This window comes from Oncorhynchus keta, chromosome 20 (assembly GCF_023373465.1).
Source record: "Oncorhynchus keta strain PuntledgeMale-10-30-2019 chromosome 20, Oket_V2, whole genome shotgun sequence".
Classification (NCBI taxonomy): domain Eukaryota; kingdom Metazoa; phylum Chordata; class Actinopteri; order Salmoniformes; family Salmonidae; genus Oncorhynchus; species Oncorhynchus keta.
In genome coordinates this window covers 34,121,446-34,138,549 of record NC_068440.1, presented here as the reverse complement: position 1 = coordinate 34,138,549, position 17,104 = coordinate 34,121,446, and the positions used below count along the sequence as shown (strand labels likewise).

The 17,104-nt window shown below is 42.5% G+C and overlaps 1 protein-coding gene across 2 annotated transcripts in view; it reads left to right on the top strand.

Moving 5' to 3' along the window:
• LOC118399009 (CUB and sushi domain-containing protein 3-like) overlaps positions 1 to 17,104 on the top strand; it is a 908,305-nt gene that overhangs the window by 657,198 nt on the left and 234,003 nt on the right. For both annotated transcript variants that reach the window (XM_052472732.1, XM_052472731.1), the window contains exons 25-31: positions 777 to 903; positions 3,381 to 3,583; positions 3,861 to 4,052; positions 4,742 to 4,880; positions 8,858 to 9,045; positions 9,373 to 9,567; positions 10,184 to 10,300. In XM_052472732.1, the coding sequence (XP_052328692.1) occupies positions 777 to 903; positions 3,381 to 3,583; positions 3,861 to 4,052; positions 4,742 to 4,880; positions 8,858 to 9,045; positions 9,373 to 9,567; positions 10,184 to 10,300 (1,161 nt within the window). The remainder of the gene's footprint in view (positions 1 to 776; positions 904 to 3,380; positions 3,584 to 3,860; positions 4,053 to 4,741; positions 4,881 to 8,857; positions 9,046 to 9,372; positions 9,568 to 10,183; positions 10,301 to 17,104) is intronic.

Sequence of the window (17,104 nt, the reverse complement as noted above, 5' to 3'; positions counted from 1 at the left end):
CAGGGTTAGAGGCAGAGAATCCCAGTAAAGAGGGGAACAGGCAGAGACAGCAAGGGCTGCTCCAGAGCCTTTCCGTATTGGGCCAGACTACACTCTATGGTCACTGAAGAGATGAGTCTTCAGTAAAGACTTAAAGGTTGAGCTAGAGACCGTTCCATATGGAGCTCTATCATGTTCTGGTTATATTTCTATGGTCTCTCCGTAGCGTAGCTAGATATCTATCATGTTCTGGTTATATTTCTATGGTCTCTCCATAGCTAGATATCTATCATGTTCTGGTTATATTTCTATGGTCTCTCCATAGCTAGATATCTATCATGTTCTGGTTATATTTCTATGGTCTCTCCATAGCTAGATATCTATCATGTTCTGGTTATATTTCTATGGTCTCTCCATAGCTAGATATCTATCATGTTCTGATTATATTTCTATGGTCTCTCCGTAGCTAGATATCTATCATGTTCTGGTTATATTTCTATGGTCTCTCCATAGCTAGATATCTATCATGTTCTGGTTATATTTCTATGGTCTCTCCATAGCTAGATATCTATCATGTTCTGGTTATATTTCTATGGTCTCTCCATAGCTAGATATCTATCATGTTCTGATTATATTTCAATGGTCTCTCCGTAGCTAGATATCTATCACGTTCTGATTATATTTCAATGGTCTCTCCATAGCTAGATATCTATCATGTTCTGATTATATTTCAATGGTCTCTCCGTAGCTAGATATCTATCATGTTCTGATTCTATTTCTATGGTCTCTCCTTATAGCTGAATGTGGAGGAAAGTTCACAGGCGAGTCGTCAGGACGTATACTGTCCCCAGGATACCCGTTCCCTTACGACAACAACCTCCGTTGCACCTGGATCATTGAGGTGGACTCTGGCAACATCGTAAGGTACTACTGATAATGAACTAGTATTCATCAAGTATCCTCCTTTTCATGTATTGTCCTCTCATGTCTCATCTCTGTGCGTTTCAACAGCCAAGCAAAGGCCCTGCCAAGGCTGTCTTGTTATATATCTGTCTAGCAAAAGTACAAGACTTTACAGCTCTCTCTCACACTCACACGCACATACACTGACAGTTGCTCTGGATAAAAGTGCCTGCTAAATTACTTTGATGGAAAAGTGAATACACTTTCATGGCTCCAGAAAGCAAACATTGTCCAGTACATCAGTATATCAAATCGAATGTTATTTGTCACATTCGGTGAATACAACATGCTTACTTACGAGCCATTAACCAACAATGCAGAGTTTTTAAAAAGTAAGTACGGAAAATTGGCTAAATAAACAAAATAAAAATTTGTAACACAATACAATACAATATGACTTGGGTGGCTGGAATCTTTGACAATTTTTAGGGCCTTACTCTGACACCGCCTGGTATAGAGGTCCAGCATGGCAGGGAGCTCGGCCCCAGTGATGTACCGGGCCGTATGCACTACCGTCTGTAGCGCATTGCGGTCGGATGCCGAGCAGTTGCCATACCAATCCGTGATGCAACCAGTCTGGATGCTCTCAATGGTGCAGCTGTAGAACTGTTTGAGGATCTTGGGTTCCATACAAAATCTTTTCAGCCTCCTGAGGTGGAAGAGACGTTGGCGTGCACTCTTCACAACTCTGTTGGTGTGTTTGGACCATGATAGGTCCTTGGTGTTGTGCACACCAATGAACTTGAAGCTCTCAACCTTCTCCAATACAGACCTCTACCGTCCATTTTCCGCAACTTCGATAGATTGGTAACCAGGCCAAGGCGATCAGATCAGCTTGGCTCTGTTGGACTCAGCTCAGTGGTGTGACAGGGGTACCTCTGTGCTCTCTCCAGTATAGTCTATAGATGCCTGGTCCCTCTTTGTTTTCAGTCTGAGAGCCCAGGTCTAGGCAGTCTAATGAGCCTCAAATGCTCAATCATACATTCAATTATTAGTATTGTATAGAGCCGGAACCGTGTCACCTTGGAGGCAAACAATTTGTTCTGTTCCAACTCCCAGTGGCGCACCTCGTTTGAAATCATATTTTTATTCATGACTTTATTTCCTGCCACTGATGTCATGATCAGCACTGTCTGCTGAATGGAAGGAGTGTTATGACCACAAGCACCAATTACTGGCCTAGTTTTCTGACTTATTGCTCCTTTTTTTCTCTCTCTAAAGCATCATTATACCTAGCCAGGAACCTCGGTCTGGCATCACAACAGGACTTTGTTGTGTTGTATCTGGTTTCCATGTAAAAGATTAACGGACTTTGGCCTTCAGCTGAGTGCTTGCATAAAAAAAGGAGAAAAACCAGAAGAAATAAACACATACCCTTAAATGTGCCATGCTGTACCAATATCAATTCAGTACCAATACTAATGCTGTACCAATATCAATTCAGTACCAATACTAATGCTGTACCAATATCAATTCAGTACCAATACTAATGCTGTACCAATATCAATTCAGTACCAATACTAATGCAGGACCAATATCAATTCAGTACCAATACTAATGCTGTACCAATATCAATTCAGTACCAATACTAATGCTGTACCAATATCAATTCAGTACCAATACTGTACCAATATCAATGTAGTACCAATACTAATGCAGTACAAATATTGTACCAATATCAATGTAGTACCAATACTAATGCAGTACCAATACTATACCAATATCAATGTAGTACCAATACTAATGCAGTACCAATACTGTATCAATATCAATGCAGTACCAATACTGTACCAATATCAATGCAGTACCAATATTGTACCAATATCAATGCAGTACCAATACTAATGCAGTACCAATACTGTATCAATATCAATGCAGTACCAATACTAATGCAGTACCAATACTGTATCAATATCAATGCAGTAACAATACTGTACCAATATCAATGCAGTACCAATATTGTACCAATATCAATGCTGTACCAATATCAATGCAGTACCAATATTGTACCAATATCAATGCAGTACCAATACTAATGCAGTACCAATACTGTACCAATATCAATGCAGTACCAATACTAATGCAGTACCAATACTGTATCAATATCAATGTAGAACAAACTGTGTGTGTTTGTATAAGAGATTCAGTGATTTTACTTGATTTAAACCCCTTTTCCCTGTGAGGAGCAAAGGTCATCCACAAATGATCTCCTACAAACTCTGCTTTTGGGCAAATTTCTCAAGTTCCTTCCATTATCATCTACCATTATTACTCTGTTATTCTGTGATTTATTGCAAGTAATTTATTGCAGTCTAGGGTTGCTGATTCCAGGAATCTTCCAACCAGGATTTATGAAAACAAAAATAGAATTTAGTTACCAAGAACTGGTATTTTGCATCCAAACCTAAATGACAATTTTATTCCTCCTCGTCCCTCAGTCTGCAGTTCCTGGCCTTCGACACAGAGGCGTCACATGACATCCTGAAGGTGTGGGACGGTCCTCCTGAGAATGAGATGTCCCTGAGGGAGGTGTCTGGCTCTCTGCTTCCCGAGGGGATACACAGCACCCTCAACCTGGTTACCATTCAGTTCGAGACTGACTTTTACATCAGCAAGTCCGGATTCGCCATCGAATTCTCAAGTGAGTAGTTTACCGTTTGTGAAAAGCCTTTGAAGTGTATATCTTCAAAAGCAATGAAGTCTGGTAGAGCGTGCAGCTTTGGGTTATTCTCTGAAATGTTATTGGGCTCAGAGACATTGTTGGTTATGTGTTTTGAAGGTCGTTATGAAAGATACTGCAACATTCATTATGTCATGTCAACATAAAGGTGTTATGAATGTCTATCTATGTCATCTTCAAAGTGATTGCATAAAGCCCCTGTATAGATTTGATTCCCTCCCTGTGTTGTGCCTGCCAGGTTCAGTGGCCACCGCCTGCAGAGACCCGGGGGTCCCCATGAACGGCAGTCGTAACGGGGACGGACGAGAGCCGGGTGACACTGTCACCTTTCTCTGTGACCCTGGGTACGAGCTCCAGGGAGAGATGAAGATTACCTGTATACAGGTGGAGAACCGCTACTACTGGCAACCCAGCCCTCCTGTCTGCATAGGTGAGTGCTTTAATTACAGGTAGAGCCAGGGGGTTGTATTAAGGTGAGTACTAACAGGGACTCAGACCATGCTACTCATCCCCAGCCTCCTAGCCTGCTAATTAACATATTGAATTAAGATCTCCGAGTGTTGCCAAAACCTGCTGGCGCCAAGCAGCACTTGAGCTCTAGAGATGATTGACTGTCATCGCTCTCCAACCGTTTTGAACGAGGCAAAACATTAAATGAAGATCAAATTATTGGAAGCAGATCCCAAGATCTCTCTCACTTTTCAGAGATAGTGTGCTTATAACGAAACCTCAAGGATTCTTGTCAACTCCTGATCACGGGTGTCTTGTTTTAATGTGGCTTTATAATGTCTGATCTGTCAAAATGAACTACATCAGTTACTGTTATGGTTTAAACATTCTGTTAACTTTCCCAAACATTCCCAGGTTTTCCGGGAATCCTGTCTGGAGGATTTCCCAGGTATTCCCTTGTGATTCTGGGAAACTTTCAACCAGGATTTTCTGAGAACTTGGTCATTTTAGGAACGTTACCGGAATTCTGCAGTTTGCAGCCCCAAACACCAGTATATCTCCACAGAATGGCATGCAGTTTTCCCTGTGGTACATAACAGAGACAGTTCATGAGTGTCAGAGTCAGACAAGTACATGTTACCTTTTCTCACTTGTCGTTTTCTCTTACAGCCCCCTGTGGAGGAAACTTGACTGGATCCAACGGCTTCATCCTGTCTCCCAACTTCCCCCACCCCTATCCCCACAGCAAGGACTGTGATTGGCTAATAGCTGTCAACTCGGACTATGTTCTATCGCTGGCTTTCGTCAGGTAATAGGTGCTAGTTTCCTCCAAAGTGATTAAGGCCTACTCTCCCTATCAGTTCCACTGCATGCACGCACACACCCCCCCCTCCCTATCAGTTCCACACACACACACACACACACACACACACACACACACACACACACACACACAAACACACACACACACACACACTCAACACCGCCACCAAGGTGGACATTAATGGGCATTTTGTCACGACGTGAGGTGATTATACAACGGTAACTGCTGACCGTTATCACTGTTATATTAAGATGCAGTTCATGTCTTAGGCGGGTAATTAGCTACCCCAGCTGGACTTCCATGCTCACTTTGTCAGTAATGAACCCATAGTTGGCCTTCCTCAGCTCCCCACGTTAAGGTGCTGTATCAAGACGTCTCAGCCAACGTTGACTGATGCAGACACTTAATGGAAGTCAAAAGGAAAAACTTGTGTTTCACACCTAAATAGTCCCGTTAATTGCGTCCGTTTTTCATTTCACCTTTGGCGGCCGCAAGGGCTGTCCCCAACAGACAGAGGTCAAAGGTCAACACAGGGTTAAGTTTGACTGCCGGTAGGGTACACAGTGTGACGTAAAGCTGACAGATGTTACCACTGCTGCTGCTGTAAAGGCCTCTAAGTTAAACCTCTAACTTAAAGTTGTGAAATGAGACCGCCCTCTGTCTCTCCCCTACCAGAAGCTAGCAAGCTCCTCCTGGTCCTCCCTCTGCCTTTCCCCTACCAACAGCTAGCTATCTCCTCCTAATCCTCCCTCTGCCTCTCCTCTACCAGAAGCTAGTGAGCTCCTCCTGTCCCTGCTCCTCCCTCTGCCTCTCCTCTACCAGCAGCTAGCTATCTCCTCCTGTTCCTCCCTCCGCCTCTCCACTACCAACAGCTAGCTAGCTCCTCCTGCTCCTCTCTCTGCCTCTCCCCTACCAACAGCTAGCTATCCTCTCCTCCTGCTCCTCACTCTGCCTCTCCTCTACCAGCAGCTAGCTAGCTTCTCCCTCTGCCTCCCCCTACCAGCAGCTAGCTATCTCCTCTTGCTCTTCTCTCTGCCTCTCCTCTACTAGCAGCTAGCTAGCTCCTCCTGCACTTCTCTCTGCCTCTCCCCTACCAGCAGCTAGCTAGCTCCTCCTGCTCTTCCCTCTGCCTCTCCCCTACCTGCAGCTAGCTATCTCATCCTGCCCCTCTTCCTCTCTCTGCCTCTCCTCTACCAGCAGCTAGCAAGATCCTCCTTCCCCTGCTCCTCCCTCCGCCTCTCCCCTACCAACAGCTATCTCCTCCTGCTCCTCCCTCTGCCTCTCCCCAACCAGCAGCTAGCTGTCTCCTCCTGTTCCTCTCTCTGCCTCTCCCCTACCAACAGCTAGCTATCTCCTCCTGTTCCTCCCTCCGCCTCTCCACTACCAACAGCTTGCCTCTCCTCTATCTCCTCCTGTTCCTCCCTCTGCCTCTCCTCTATCTCCTCCTGTTCCTCCCTCTGCCTCTCCTCTATCTCCTCCTGTTCCTCCCTCTGCCTCTCCTCTATCTCCTCCTGTTCCTCCCTCTGCCTCTCCTCTATCTCCTCCTGCCTGAATCAAAAGGGTGACACACATACCTGTCCCTTGGCAGCCCGTGGTGTGCCAGACACGAGGCTGTGGAATATTAATCGGGGGGCTGTGTGTGTGTGTGTGTGTGTGTGTGTGTGTGTGTGTGTGTGTGTGTGTGTGTGTGTGTGTGTGTGTGTGTGTGTGTGTGTGTGTGTGTGTGTGTGTGTGTGTGTGTGTGTGTGTGTGTGTGTGTGTGTGAGTGAGAGAGAGAGAGAGAGAGAGAGAGAGAGAGAGAGAGAGAGAGAGAGAGAGAGAGAGAGAGAGAGAGAGAGTTAACGGTACCACCTCCTTAGTTGCAGCCACTGCTGTTGCTTAGGGTTGGAATGTTGAGGCTGCGAAGCTGTCATCCAGGCAAAGGGTGGCTACTTTGAAGAATCTCAAATATAAAATATATTTTGATATGTTTAACACTTTTTTGGTTTGTACATGATTCCATATGTGTTATTTCATATTTTTTATGTTTTCACTATTATTCTACAATGTAGAAGTAGTAAAAATAAAGAAAAACTCTTGAATGAGTAGGTGTGTCCAAACCTTTGACTGGTACTGTAGGTCTCACGGCAAGGGACATTCCTTTTTGTTAACAACATGCTAAGTAGACAAATTAGCTGTTTCCTGTTTGTCACAATCAAAATGACACGGCCTGATAATGTATGTGTGTATTGTTGTATTCATTAGCCTTGCTATTAAAAGCGTAGTGTTTTATATTCAAGTTGAAAGCTAGTCACTGCAGTGATGATGACACAGCAGTTTTCAAGCGACCAGTATCGGGCAGCCATTTTGGCTCCACCAGTTAGACAGTTTTTGTCTTTTGTGTAAAGTGAGCTCTGCTCTCTTCTTATTTGAATGGTCTTATCCCACAACACAAGGGAGTAAATAACACAGTGGAATAGTGGCTTTTTGGCAGTGGGACGGTGTTCCTGAAGCTCAACCAGGGTGAAAAGCCTTTTCTTCTGTTCCGTCTCGCAGACTTCCATTACACACTCCATTACTGACACCATTCTCTCCCAAAAAGACATGAAATATGAACCCAATGGAAATAGAGAAAATTGAATATTAATACATTGTAAAAAAAAATAAAAAAAAGGGACCCAATGCATCGGCAGGGGTTGGCATGATAAGGAGTAAGGGGCCTTGCACCGAGCCCTGGGGGACACCGTTTGTATCTGCAGCAAACTATTATTATATTGTAAAAAGTGACCAATTGCAATTGCATTGGCAATGTGGTAAAATGTAGATTTTCTTGTCATTGTTGCCAAATTGGGTATTATCATTGCTACATATTCAATTAGTAACCAAGCTAATTGTTTGTTGAGTGACAGCTCCAGAGGCTAAGCGAGAAAAAAAAGATCGGAGCACATATGGTTATCAAAATGTAATTACTTTATTAATATGGTGTAGAGCAGGAGTTTTTTCCCCCCATGTTTGGATTGCTATTATCTTACAATGAGCCTTTAGCTTTAGATACAGGCTCAATGAAGTGTGACCGTATCACTTAGCATACTCTTTCAGAAATATTTAAATAAGAAAATACACCTCCCAATCTCTCTTATGTAAATTAGCTTCCCTGATACAGAAATATGTGTGTATGTTAATCTTCACCCCCCCACACACACACACACACACACACACATTCTCAGAGATGCGGAGCATGAGCAGTTGATAGTTTCTGTTTTGTGGTGAGTTCCCAGCTCAAAAGGATATGTGCCTCATCTTTGACTATACCAAAGCAATTACACTCCCTGGGTATTTATAGTTAGTGTCCTCCCACAGCAGCGATAAGGGTAATGAATGTAGCGCTAGCAAGCGTTATTAAAGGGGGATATCATGGTGTTGTCTAGCTCTCCAGCCCTAATCCATAGAGAGAGGTTACGGATGATTTGAGGAATCTATTCATTAGAGTCTGTGGCATTGGGTAGAAGCTGGCATCTGAGGCATCTGCCACTGTGTGTCAACGTGAATCGCAGGGCCTTTTGAGTGTTGTCGCTAAACTCCCACCTCGACCGTCAGTCGGAGAGGCCATGAACCCAGATGTTTCTAGTGTGTAATTTCTCCCTACTACTGTATACTGCATACAGACAGACGCATTGAAACCCAGCTCAAGCAGAGAGACAGAGATCATTTCTCAAATATCACCCTCCTCCAGATTTTATGATCTGACTGAATTGGATTATAGTCTTTAATCTGATTTCTCTCTCTCTCTCAACCCCCTCCCCTCCTCTTTCTCTCACTCTCAACCCCCCCGTTCTCTCTCTCTCACTCACTCTCTCTCAACCCCCCTGTTCTTTCTCTCCCTCTCATCTTTCTCTCTTTCTCTCTCCCTATCTCGCTCTCTTTCTCTCTCACTCTCTTTAATATCACTCCCCCTCTCTCTTTCTATCCCTCCCTTTCTCTAGTTTCAGCATCGAGCCTAACTATGACTTCCTGTATATCTACGATGGGCCAGACAGCAACAGCCCTCTGATTGGCAGCTTTCAGGACAGCAAGCTTCCAGAGAGAATCGAGAGCAGCTCCAACACCATGCACCTGGCCTTCCGCAGCGACGGCTCCGTCAGCTACACCGGTTTCCACCTGGAATACAAAGGTAGGAGGCTGTCATGCTCTCTTAGATTTTAGTTTTCTCATAGAGGGAGATTTCTTCTTAGCTGTAAGGTCTAGTTACTCTACCAAAGTCAGAAATATACATTGTTTACTATACATTTTTGCATACGCAGAGTTGAAGGAGAATACAAATGCTTTCTATCTCTAGATTATACTGTCAGCAGGGGTAGATGTTTTTAGCATTTCAATGATGCGTTTGGTTAGACTCTTCTTTACTCTGATCAACATGAAACTCCCTCCCTGTCTGTGTTACCTGCCTGCGTCTCCTGTTGAAGGTAATTCCTCATGTGTATTTCTACCCCCTCTTTAGCCAAGCTGCGTGAGTCCTGCTTCGACCCAGGCAGTGTGATGAACGGGACCAGGCTGGGCAGCGACTACAAGCTGGGGTCCACTGTGACGTTCTACTGCGAGCCGGGCTACGTTCTCCAGGGCTATTCCACTCTCACCTGTATCATGGGGGACGACGGCAGGCCCGGCTGGAACAGGGTTCTACCCAGCTGTCAAGGTTTGGAGCATACCATCATACCTGTTTTATTATTTATTATTTTTCAACCTTTATTTAACTGTTGAAGCTATAGATATGGACATAGCTGTGTACTATCACAAAAATAAAATAGGATAAGTGTGTCTACTTAAATTACTAAAATGTAAATGTAAAATGTCAGTGGGCAACCACAATTTTAAATATATCTGTTAGTATATTTACTGAGCCAGGGGAGGGGATCCAATACAAATGTGGGAAGGAAGAAAGAAAGAAAGAAAGAAATAAAGGAAGAAAGGAAGGAAGGAAGGAAGGAAGGAAGGAAGGAAGGAAGGAAGGAAGGAAGGAAGGAAGGAAGGAAGGAAGGAAGGAAGGAAGGAAAATAATAAGAATCCAAGGATTGGATTTAGTAGCCAGTCTAAAACAATCAATCTGGCTTACAGCACACATGCAAGCACACAGAAGATAACCGTAAGACTAGACTGCTAAGCTGTTTGTGTTATCCTTATGTGTGTCCCATCCTGGTCTTTTCTGGGCAGGTGTCGCTTGGCCAATGTATTGAATAAATGGGTCACATGTTCCCTCCGAAGGTCAAAGCAGGTGTTGAGCTCTGCTCTGTGTGTCTGTTTGTTTCCTCCAGCACCGTGTGGGAGTCGATCCACAGGGTCAGAGGGCACGGTGCTGTCTCCTAACTTCCCCCGCAACTACACCTCAGGACACAGCTGTGTGTACTCCATCTCCGTGCCACGAGAGTTCGGTAAGGACACCGTATAAACTCACACTTTTGTTAGAGAGACTTTTGGTGTGAAATAAGCTCAATGTGGTATGAATTGATGCGGTGCAAGTTTTGTTTGGGGGGGGCGATATACTTAATTAAAACTACAATAGCACAGTCTTCTTTGATGCATTTTTTAAAGCGAAATACGAATGTTGAAATAATTCAACATATCCATCGGCTCTTTTGGAAAATTGTACCTTTTCATCTTGATATTAGGCTACAATTTGACGGTATAGGAGTATTTGAACACAGACCTCTGCTGTATAAATATTTTAGAGTTCTTTATCCAATTTCATTCATTCATCAGTATTAGTCCCCCATGGGTAGCTACAGGAAAGTCTTCCGGGCAGGTGCTTTATTAGGATTCGCTGAAAGTTGTGTGGGTTCAGACACAGCAAAGTACTGCTCACCTGTAACTAAGCAACGAGCCATCGATTTTCTGTCACGCAAGGCTTTAAAAGCGTTTTGATGGCATAAGGACTTGTCTCGCAGGAGGGTGAGATATAAATGGCTGCTTTTACACAGGCAGCCCAATTCTGATATTTTTTTCCACTAATTGGTCTTTTGACCAATCATATCATATCTTTTCACATCAGATATTTTTCAGAACTGATCTGATTGGTCAAACTTGACCTGTTTCAGCATTCTAGCCTGTTATCTCTCAGTGTTACATTTCTTTCTTGCACTTGATTCACACTGCCTTCCTCAATCAATATGTGAACATTGGTAGTGGAAAAGTCAATTGTGTTCCAATTAACCCTCTCCAGTCCAAGCCCTGTCTACGCCTGGGGATGGGTTTCTACTGAGCTATGTGGAATTGTTTTAAGAAGGTCATAGCAAGGATCATTTAGCTATTTGATTTAGAATTTTATGGCCCCTTGAAATATCCCCCCAAAAAGTATATCAGCGAGGCCGGAGAAAATTGACTCTATACATTTCAGCACCCTGGACAGCAACCATTGGGCTGTCTCTGAGAGGTGGTACCTTGGACAGATCTACAAATGGCACCATATTCCTTACATAGTACAGTCTATGGGCCCCGGTCAATATTTTATCCAGTTAACTCATGGGGGCTATTATAAGCTCCACCACCATTAGTTTAGGAATGATTGAGCTTCTTTTTAATTTATTTTAAATAAAATAGTTGATTATGTATGCCAAACACAATACAGATTTAACTCCGGTTACTCAGTTTTACTCACACAGTGGGGGGCAATGGGAAGGATTGGTGTGAAGATTACTCCTCATTTCTATCCCTCTGTATGACCCAGTCCTGTCAGTCCTCTAACTCTGAGTTCACAACACTGAGATATCTATTTAAAAGGAATGCATTTGTTCTCTAAAGCCGGATACAAAAAGCCTAGTGTGGATTTGCTCAGAGGGGATTGACTCCTTGACAGCCCTTCTAAACACACACATACAGTGTGTGTGTGTTTCGTGTGTGCATGCCAGTGTGTGTGTGTGTGTGTTTCGTGTGTGCATGCCAGTGTGTGTGTTTCGTGTGTGCATGCCAGTGTGTGTGTGTGTGTGTGTGTGTGTGTGTGTGTGTGTGTGTGTGTGTGTGTGTGTGTGTGTGTGTGTGTGTGTGTGTGTGTGTGTGTGTGTGTGTGTGTGTGTGTGTGTGTGTGTGTGTGTGCATGCCAGTGTGTGCTCGTGCCCGCGTGTATGTCTTATGATACCCACACAGTATAGTTAATAATGTAATAAATATCAATCTCAATATGATATCATTAAGACGTTGTACTTGAAACCTTCAGTCTGACTAAATAATGTGAAGGAATGTTTGACAGAATGTACCCTAACATACATTATTTGCTACATTAAAATATGGAAGCGTTGTCTGAAAATAAACTAGCTAGCATATCTCCGTCATTATGGGTTTTAAGGTAGAAGTATCTACAAACAATGTAATCTGAAATCTGCCAGCATTTATGAGAGAAGTAATAAAATATTAATTTTGCTGCCACAGTACCCAGCCTGACACAACACATTAAGATGACGTTGTAAGTTTACGTTCACCTTAGCCAAATACGTTTAAACTCAGTTTTTCACAATCCCTGACATTTAATCCTAGTAAAAATTCCCTGTTTTAGGTCAGTTAGGATCATCACTTTATTTTAAGAATGTGAAATGTCAGAATAATAGTAGAGAGAATGATTTATTTCAGCTTTTATTCCTTTCATCACATTCCCAGTGGGTCAGAAGTTTACATACACTCAATTAGTATTTGGTAGCATTGGCTTTAAAATGTTTAACTTGGCCTTCCTCCTGACAGAGCTGGTGTAAATGACTCCAAAACATTCACTTTGTTGTCCCTTTTGCCACAACTTTGGAAGTATGCTTGGAGTCATTGTCCATTTGGAAGACCCATTTGCGACCAAGCTTTAACTTGGTTAAATTTTAATTTCTCATGATGGCATCTATTTTGTGAAGTGCACCAGTCCATCCTGCAGCAAAGCACCCCCACAAGATGATGCTGCCACCACCGTGCTTCACGGTTGGGATGGTGTTCTTCGGTTTGCAAGCCTCCCCCTTTTTCCTCCAAACATAACAATGGTCATTATGGCCAAACAGTTCTATTTTTGTTTCATCAGACCAGAGGACATTTCTCCAAAAAGTACAATCTTTGTCACCATGTGCAGTTGCAAACCGTAATCTGTCTTTTTTATGGCGGTTGTGGAGCAGTGGCTTCTTCCTTGTTGAGAGCCTTTCAGGCTATGTCGATACAGAACACGTCTCCTTCCTGAGCGTTATGACAGCTGCGTGGTTCCATGGTGTTTATACTTGCACACCATTGTTTGTACAGATGAATGTGGTACCTTCAGTCATCTAGAAATTGAACAACAAAAAAACTTGGCTGATTTCTTTTGATTTTCCCATGATGTCAAGCAAAGAGGCACTGAGTTTGAAGGTAGTCCTTGAAACACATCCACAGGTACGCCTCCAATTGACTCAAAGGATGTTAATTAGCTTATCAGAAGCTTCTAACGTCATGACATCATTTTCTGTAATTTTCCAAGCTGTTTAAAAACACCATCAACTTAGTGTATGTAAACTTCTGACACACTGGAACTGTGATACAGTGATTTATACGTGAAATAATCTGTCTGTAAACAATTGTTGTAAAAATGACTTGGGTCATGCACAAAGTAGATGTCCTAAATGACTTGCCAAAACTGTAGTTTGTTAACAAGACATGTGTGGAGTGGTTGAAATATGAGTTTTAATGACTCCAACCTAAGTGTATGTAGACACTGTACAGACTTAATCTGTACATCACAGGCTGGGAGCATCAAAGGAGCTGGTGCACTCAGGGGTAAAGTGCCTTTCTCAAGGGTGCAATGGCAGTAGGTAGTATGCAGGATATTGAAGCCGGTAACACTGGAGATTTCCCCGCAGGTAGCTCGGGGGTTCATACCTTGTATTCTGCAGTAGCTTTGGGTTAGACCTAACAGACTACTGTAAAGCTTATCTTTCCCGAAACACAAATGACATTCACCTAGACAAGATTAATAGATCAATAGATCAATAGAGCCAGAAATAGATGGGAGATGGAGAAGTTGGTTCACAAAAATGGGAGGTTTTGCTTTGCTGTCTAAAGCATGACAAACAGGGAGCTAACAGGGAGCCTTGATTTCAGTGATTTCATTGGATTCCCATTTAAAGGTAATAGGTGTCATGGTTATAAACATAAACAATAATCTTTATACAATTTATTTTGTGAGTCCTTAATCAGTGTGAGCATTGCATTCTGGACATAATCACTGGTAGAACATCATTAGCAAGGGACAAGAGAGTAGAACACACACACACAGATTTGACAAGATCTTTGGCACATGTGGCTCAATACTGACGGTAGAGGGGCAGATTTGTCACTTCACATCAGTAAACTGGTTATAATAATAAAGTCATTGCAACCAGCTTAGTCGTCTGGGACAGTTGCTCAAGTTGTTAGAGGGGTGAATCAGCTTTAATATTGCAGATAGATTGTGGGTTCTATCAGTTTTTTTAGTTTAATTTATTTGCACCAAAGAAAACAAGTGATAAACAACAATATAGATTGTTTTGTAAGTCTAATTATAAATGGTGTGCAGGTGTGGTTGGAAGCCCAAGGGCTTATATGAAAACCACACCACAAAAATAACTATACCACAAAAATAACTATACCACAAAAAAAATGATATACTGTACAATACATAAGTATAAAAAAAAGGTTAGTTAAAGAAGTTAACAAAACCTGCTAATTATAAATGGATAAATAAAATGATCAGCAATCAGGAAGAAAAAAAAACAGTATTTGTTTCGTTTAATTAAATGTGTGTGTGAGAGTGAGGCTATATGGAGGAGATTACTGAGTAGTTTGGTTCATCAGGCTGACCCCAGTCTTCATGGAGATTACTGAGTAGTTTGGTTCATCAGACTGACCTCCAGTCTACATGGAGGAGATTACTGAGTAGTTTGGTTCATCAGACTGACCCCCAGTCTACATGGAGGAGATTACTGAGTAGTTTGGTTCATCAGACTGACCTCCAGTCTACATGGAGGAGATTACTGAGTAGTTTGGTTCATCAGACTGACCCCCAGTCTATATGGAGGAGATTACTGAGTAGTTTGGTTCATCAGGCTGACCCCCAGTCTTCATGGAGGAGATTACTGAGTAGTTTGGTTCATCAGGCTGACCCCCAGTCTTCATGGAGGAGATTACTGAGTAGTTTGGTTCATCAGGCTGACCTCCAGTCTACATGGAGGAGATTACTGAGTAGTTTGGTTCATCAGGCTGACCCCCAGTCTTCATGGAGGAGATTACTGAGTAGTTTGGTTCATCAGGCTGACCCCCAGTCTTCATGGAGGAGATTACTGAGTAGTTTGGTTCATCAGGCTGACCCCCAGTCTTCGCTTGAAGTTATTGAGTTGACTATGTGAGGTGAGACAGTGGGGAGGGTGATGGTTATCCCACTATCTTGTGTTATATCGCTGCATTTCAGAATGAACCTGGAAGAATCCTTTGAAGGGTTAGGTAAACTGTCTGGGAGGTATGAAAGAGATGAAAGGGCATAATTGGTGTACATAAATAGACAAGATATTGAGTTTCAAAAGGTGCAGATGGAGCGAGGTACAGTTGAAGTCGGAAGATGGCACACATACTCAAATCAAATCAAGTTGTTTTGGTCACACACGTGGTTAGCAGATGTTAATGTGAGTGTAGAGAAATTATTGTGCTTCTAGTTCCGACAGTGCAGTAATATCTAACAAGTAATCTAACAATCCCCAACAACTACCAACAAATACACACACATCTAAAAGGGTGAAAGATTATATGCACATGTAAATATATGGATGAGCGATGGACGAGCGGCACTGGCAAGGTGCAATAGATGGTATAAAATATGGTATTTACATATGAGATGAGTAATGTAATATATGTAAACATTATTAAAGTGCAATTATTTAACGTGGCTTTGTTTAAAGTGACTAGTGATCCATTTATTGAAGTGGCCAGTGGTTGGGTCTAAATGTAGGCAGCAGCCTCTCTGAGTTAGTGATGGCTGTTTAGCAGTCTGATGGGCTTGAGATAGAAGCTGTTTTTCAGTCACTCGGTCACAGCTTTGATGCACCTGTACTGACCTCGCCTTCTGGATGATAGTGGTGTGAACAGACAGTGGCTCGGGTGGTTGATGTCCTTGATTATCTTTTTGGCCTTCCTGTAACATCGGGTGCTGTAGGTGTCATGGAGGGCAGGTAGTTTGCCCCCGGTGATGCGTTGTGCAGACCCCACCACCCTCTGGAGAGCCTTGCAGTTGAGGGCGGTGCAGGCTGTGATACAGCCAGTAAAAGTTTGTTAGGGTTTTGGGTGACAAGCCAAATTTATTTAGCCTCCTGAGGTTGAAGAGGCGCTGTTGCAGATGATACAGTTTGTAAAATTGTGTAATGTGATTTTGGACTGTTTAATGAAGGAAACTCCTATTCCCTTTTGAGTTGAACTAAATGAACTAAACTAAGTCTTTCATATTAATTACTAGTCTGCAGAGAGAGAGAGAGAAGGAAAACTCTCCAACAGAAACAAACTTTTCAACAAAGATCAAGACAACACACTGAGCGTAAATATACTGTATATATTGATTGCAATTGTTCCCGAATGAGTGAGCGTTCATGTGTAAAGGATTAGCATTTCAATTGTTATAATTATTAACTCTGTAGTGACTTTGTAGTCGACCCCCACTTCCCTTTTGTACAACAAGCCGCTTAGCCCACTAGGGCACATTCCCCTTAGCCCACTAGGGCACATTCCCCTTAGCCCACTAGGGCACATTCCCCTGTCATTTCTTGTAACCATATTTACTTTGTTTGTTTTGTTTATGCATTTCTGTGAATTACTTAGTTAGTAATAAATACATGATTTCAGACAATTGATCTATGGATGACTCATAGTGAAGACTGGGTTCGTGCAAATAACCAACAATTTACGACGTTTGGAATGAGACTAACGTGAGGTAACGTAAATAATTAATTAATTCGACGACTAATTAATCAGATATAAAATATTTGAAAGGTTATATTGGGAAATTATAACTTTGTAAACTGAATATTTTCCTTGGTTCCCCTACTTCCTAGTTCATTACAGTTACATGATTAATCAGTTTGATCGTGTAATACTAATTACAGAGAATCTTTGATAAAAACGAAGTCTTCAATTTAATGATAGTAAAGACACGACAATGTGGATAGGGAGGTGCTCCCTCTGAAGTCCACGATCATCTTCCTTGTTTTGTTGACGTTGAGTGG